Below are 6,108 nucleotides of genomic sequence, written 5' to 3' on the forward strand. Positions count from 1 at the left end.
AATAGATATGATATATACTCAGAGTATATTAAAGATAATTATATTACAGTTGTTCTTACTTACTGCCCTAGGAATTGGTCCCATAAGGCCAGTGCAATGAGCTAGAGGAATATGTTCACAAACTATTTGTAAGTCTATCATAACACTCATGAATAAAGTTGTTTGATAGTGTTCATAGGACTGGTGAATACAAGAGGTCTGACTTCTATTGCTCACTCTTTCCACTGTGAATCCACAAAATGATGCTGATATTGGTTGAGCAGGAATGCGTAAGTTTTCTGTCCAGTGTGTGCTGAATAAGGAAAAGTTTTTATTCCTATGGGCAGATTGGTGATAGAGAGTATTTCTATATCCACAGCCTTTGAAAAGTCAATTGCCAGCAAGATTTAAATGTATCCCTTAGTGGAACCATTTTCTTAGTGAACCAGTTCAACAAAATGATAGAAAAGGAAAACAAAGTATTCTTCCACTAATTCTTTTTTTCTTTTTCTCTGTATAAGTAACCATTTGAAATATTTGGTGTGTGATTACTTTTGAAAATGGATATACTTCAAGAAAGATACAGATTTTGTTGTGGTTTCTCCATTTTCATAAAGATGTTAACAGAAGTTTTATAAAATTCTTCTTCAAACATATCAATACTTTACTAATATTTCATATTACTTTTGACTTTGATAATTCTTTTGCAGAAGATTTAGTCTCTGGAATAATGTTAATGCTATATATGCGTGGTAGGTTTTTGATTGTGAGAGCACCTGTTCTGGAAAATTCTGACTGCTAGACAAAAGCATGAAGCTTCCTTCCTTTCAGAAAATACAGATGACAGTAAAAATATAACTCTCTGTACTATAAAAAAATAACAGGAAGTTAGTAAAATAATTCACTAAAATTCAAATTCATATTTTAGATAGAGTAACTAGTATGTAGCTCAGTAGGGAAAATAGATAATAAAAAAAAAATGCACAGCCTGAACTTCCAGATGCTAATGTCAGCTGTAGCATTGGCTCTGCTTCTGATGTAACAAGTTAGGGCTGGAGAAATTGGCTCCAAAATGGTGATCATAAAGAGTAAGATCTATGCATAAACAAAGCAATAATACTGTAGCTCAAATGAGTACTTTTGAGGTCTAAAATTTGCTTAAAATAGTTGGAGGAAAGGTGTGTAGAAGTGTGATGTTCTCATTACTATTTAGCAGCATCGAGATATTTGGGCTGTTAGTCACTGGATCAATCCAGCTCACATTAAGAGTTACCAAAATTCATTACCGTCTACTGACTTTTCAGTGAAATAGTCTTTGTGTTATTCGTGAGTCTCAATCTTTGAAACATTGCAGCCATGCTTTTAAAACTTGAAACTGCAAGTCATTCTAGTTAAAAGGTCAGAGCTTTTTCTGACTTTATCATGCACAGATATTTGCTTGATAAGGCAGAATGAAATCATGTTATCCAAATAACATATTACAGACTGATTTTTTTTCCACCAACCTCTTTCTAGTGGAAAATTTTGTGTTTCAAGGCTGCAAAGTTCTGTCCTTTTGACTCCCTCTTCATTCTTTTGAAATGCAATTACTGTTCAGTGAAATGCTATTGCTCTATCCTATTTTTACAGCTGTTCCATGATGTACTGTACAAAGTTGTAGTTTAATAATGCTGCTAATTTTTCTTCCTGTATCAGTGTCTCAAAATTTTGTAATGAAGTGAAATGCAAGAATCAGAGCAATTTTGGGTGTTGTTTTGTTTTGTAAACACAGGACAATATCTGCAAAGACACATCATCAGGCCAACAACTTCAATATATTTGAAGGAATGGTCTGCCATGGAGTCCCAGTTGCGACAGTTTCAAGAGGCAAAGTAGTTTATGAAGGTGGAGCTTTCAATGTCACAGCAGGAGATGGAAAATATGTCTCCCGTCCACCATTCCCTCCATATGTCTACGAACGAATCAGGCAGCGGGAGCAGGTTAATTAAACTAATAAATCTCTGTAATGCTTTGTACAGCATGAGGATAACTAGCTCTTGGGAAGAGAAGTCTGGGGATTCAATAGTAATTTCCCTTACTAATCAAAATCTGCCAAGGTGAGAGAAAATGAAACTAAGGACTCAATTCTTATTGCTCTTTATCTTACAGAAAAATGTCATAGACTAGTTCCTGCTCTTAGGGTAGTCTGTACAGCTTGTAGACTTAGCCTGGGTGCTTGTTGAAATAGACATATCTCATTTCCAATAAAAGTGGACAAAGTTTTGCTCATGAGTAATCTAACTGCTACATTTTATCACCGAATTCACTGGAAAACAAACAGGCATAACATCATCTGCAGGAAGAAGTCTTAGACTGAGGAAGAAATCAGTAATTTTCTAACTCTTTCATGGATCAGATATTTGGGGCTAAACTCTGTAAAATATTGAAGACTTAGCTCTGTTCCAGCAAGAATCTGTTTTAAGATGAACATGTGCAAAAAGTGCACTGCTGGACCAAGTAAGACAACTCTCTTGTTTTTATGGGGGTTTTCTTGAGGATTTTTGGTGGTTTGGTTTTGTTTTTTTTTTTAAGAGAAATATTGCAAAATACATAAAGATTGAATTTTCAGTGCCTATTTTCCATGAAAGCATTCATGAAGAATGCTTTTGCATGCTTAGTGTAACTCAGTTGTGATCAGCACTTTCAAAAGCAGCCAAAGTATATTTTAAAATCACAACCTTAATCAGTGTGATTCACTGCAAGACCTAAAAGTTGAATCAGACTAGCATCCATGTGAGATATAGCCCATTGAAATGCTTCCAAGATAATTCTGTATATTTCTTCCTGTTGTTGTCTTGGTGGACTTAGAAAGGCATGTGAAAGTGACTGAGTGAGGCTTTCCTCCAAATCAGCCTTTCAGAGGGGTTGGTGGGCTGCCTGCACATAATGCAGTGGATAGGCAGGGAAGTCCCCTCCTGACACACAGTTTTTCCCTGGGGACTAAAAGAACAGGAAACAGATTAATGCATTTATTATTGCATTTTGGAGGTTTGGGTTTTCCAGACATTAAGGAACACTTTTTTTTTTTTTTTTTTTTTTTTTTTTTTTTTTGGTACTAGTACAAGTCAGAGTAAATTAGATAAACTACAGTTATTTTACTGTTAGCATCTAGCTGTGCTGTTTCTACTTTGCTTTTATTTTGAAACTGTATCCCTCATTTAAGTGTGTCCACAAATTTTATATATTCTATTCACCTTTTCAATGTGAATGAACATTAATGTTTCTAGGGGAAAGGAAGGGCAAAGAAAATACTCTCTGCCTCTAGGACTTTCAAGGCCTAGTAGAAAAGTGAGCCAGTAGTCCTAATCTTCCCTTTCCACTGAATATGTAACTGAATTGAAACAATTGCTCCAAAGGTCACTGCTCACCTACATTAGATTCATTCTGCATTTTTAATCCAGATAGATTCTCTTTGCAGTGTTCCTCTTAGAAATCATAGTTCTATGGATCTGTCTTAATTAGGATATATATAATGCACAAAGTTGTATGTGCCTGTGAGTCTATTTAATCCACTGGACACTGAAGATATTTGGTACTTTGTTAATGAGTTTCGTTGTGCAACGTTGATCCCTTTGGCTTTTAATGCAAAATATATACCAGGTAATGGTAATAAAAACTAGCTATTGAGAGCAGATTTATACTGCCATTGCAGCAGCAAAAAAATTGGGTCATTCTTTTTGGTGTAAGAGAACATTGCAGTTATTTAAGCCTCCGAGCATCAATAAAATGAGGTGTAACATGGTCAGTTGCTTTTTTAAAAAAAACATGGTTTAGAATTGCTTTGTTACAGTGGTGAAGAGATTGAGCCAACCAGCTCCTGATGAAAGCTGAGAACTGTACAGTTTGATCCCAGTGTAAGGGATCTTTACAAGAGAGAGGTTTGATGAAACTGTTGGGATGCATAACATACAAAGTTGGGTTATCACAGGACTGCTATTTTCATTGTGTCCAATTAGAAATTACAAGAGGAAGACAAATAATAGTGAAGGATTTGTAACATATTTCTTGCAGGTCTGTCAGCCTGTTCCTGTTAAGAGAGCACCTTATACAGGCATAGTCTCAGAAACATGGGTCACACAGAACCAGTAGGCTCATTCCCCAGTTGTGGCTCTTGCAGGTAAGTGTCTCTTTTGACTGATGAAAACTTCTTTACTGTTTCTCTGAAACTTTAAGAAAATGAAAGTGTAGCAGGTCTTCCAGATTGTGACAAGCTTGTCTGAAATAAGCCCTCTCAGAAACTGAGTTATCTTGGTATCTTTAAATTTGATGAAAATGTGTGGCAGCCTAGGTGGGGAGGAACTCTTTCTGATTGGAGCCTCATTTAAAAAGCTCAATTGAGAGATGCAAATGGAGTTTAACTGCTAGACTAAGAGATGGATATGAAGGTCCATAGAAATCGTGAGTTCAGTTAGCACCAAGAATACACAGAGCATAATAGTTTGGCTTTCAAATTTACAGGGAAACAAACAAACAAACAAACAAAAACAGCTGGATGTAAAATATATATTCTTTAGTGTCCCTGTGTTACAGACAATAACTTTCCAGCAGTTGTGCTTTTTGGTTAAGCTGATAGATCTGGTTTGCAAGAACCACAGCTGTCTTCATGCAATAGAGGTGCTGCAGTCAGTGCCAGCAGTTGTATAATAGATAATTGAGCTACTGTAAAGCTCAGTGCTGCTAACGGAATAACACCCGGCATCTCCCCTGTTCAGTGTCCAGGGTGCCTAGCTTGGTATTGACACTCCCTGACCTTTATATGCCATAGTGCTCAGTGGATCTTTCTATGAGTTGGTTTACTTGCTAAGACAGAAGAAAACAATTAGCTTCTTTTTTCTGGGTTAGTTTTCTGTTGGCTTTGTGAGTTGAACTGTCTCTCAGAAGAAACTAGCAAGGGAACCTAGCAGTGCAACATATGGGCAAGATAAGGCAGCTGGAGGGAAGAACTAGGCAACAACACCTCACTCTTAATTGTTTAACAAGCAAAAGAAATGCCCCAGGAAAAAATAGAACTAAGACCTTCAGCAATCCCAATTGAGACATGATGCTGCTGCATGCCAGCTGCAGCTGAAGTGTTGTCCACTGCAACAGGGCAGTTGATTAATACGGGCCAGGGGAACACTGAGTAGCAGTAAGCATGACAAAATCCAGGCTGAGTTTTGGGTGAAATCAGCTAGTTTGAGAAAGGATTTCCCAATATATGGATGTAAAGCCCCTCACATAAAATGGGTCAGTTCTCAGTGCTAGTTAGTATGAGGATAGGGACAAACCTGCAGTGGTAGAAGAATGAAGTTAGCTTTTCCACATTCCATTGTAGCATTCCTTTAAAACTACCTCACAGTGAAGGAGCAATAACATTCTGTCTAGCTCCTAGTACTCTTTCTCCATTACTACCTCTCTGAGTGACAAACTGCAAAGCAGAGAATTTCTTTTGAAAGATTATGTCATATTGTCTTCTTCTTCTCTGTAGATAAAAGCAAATGAAAATGACACTGCTGTCCCCACCAAAGAAGTGCATTTTGGTTCCAACAATCAATCTACAATCAACTTCTCAAGAGCCAATATGAAAGAACAGCAACCAATAAACATTATACTGCGCTTATTGCATGAAAGTTGTCATTGCAGTTTCCCTTTAAAAGGAAATTTGTTGTAAGAATTGGAAAATTCTTTTTAAAAAATGGAGTAATAACTACAATTATAATGTGGTAACAGTTCTGTAGGTTCTTAGAAGTAGGTAAGTTTGGGGATGATATTGCTTAATATTCATCTTTAGAAGGTATCAGCTAACCTATAAAGTAAAAGCAATGCAATGGCCTTTAAGCACATTTTCTACATTCTTGCTCTGTTAGATCACAGGAGATGAATCCTAATTCTCTAATTTCACGTGTTAGAAAGATCTCTCTTGTGCTTAGCAATGCAGAGAATTCTGATAGAGATGCTGAATTTGATTTTTTGTTTTTCCCTTCTGGAACAGGTTAGGACAGAAAAGTGCTGATTCAGAAGAGTTGCCACTATTTTAGAGCTGCTGCTACATGTCCAGATCCTTGTCTTTAAGGGAGTATATGCATTTTGTCTCTGCACAGCCGAGCATTT

General features: G+C 36.7%; 1 protein-coding gene across 1 annotated transcript in view; it reads left to right on the top strand.

The window, feature by feature from the left end:
* DPYS (dihydropyrimidinase) overlaps positions 1-5,641 on the top strand; it is a 32,697-nt gene extending 27,056 nt beyond the window's left edge. The window contains exons 9-11 of the mRNA XM_057408225.1: positions 1,751-1,958; positions 4,030-4,135; positions 5,486-5,641. Of these exons, the coding sequence (XP_057264208.1) occupies positions 1,751-1,958; positions 4,030-4,107 (286 nt within the window). The 3' untranslated portion in view covers positions 4,108-4,135; positions 5,486-5,641. The remainder of the gene's footprint in view (positions 1-1,750; positions 1,959-4,029; positions 4,136-5,485) is intronic.
* The last annotated feature ends 467 nt before the right edge of the window (positions 5,642-6,108 follow it).

Source organism: Pezoporus wallicus, unplaced genomic scaffold, assembly GCF_028554395.1.
Source record: "Pezoporus wallicus isolate ANWC-B61680 ecotype Strahan unplaced genomic scaffold, APGP_CSIRO_Pwel_v1 contig_3815, whole genome shotgun sequence".
Classification (NCBI taxonomy): Eukaryota; Metazoa; Chordata; class Aves; order Psittaciformes; family Psittacidae; genus Pezoporus; species Pezoporus wallicus.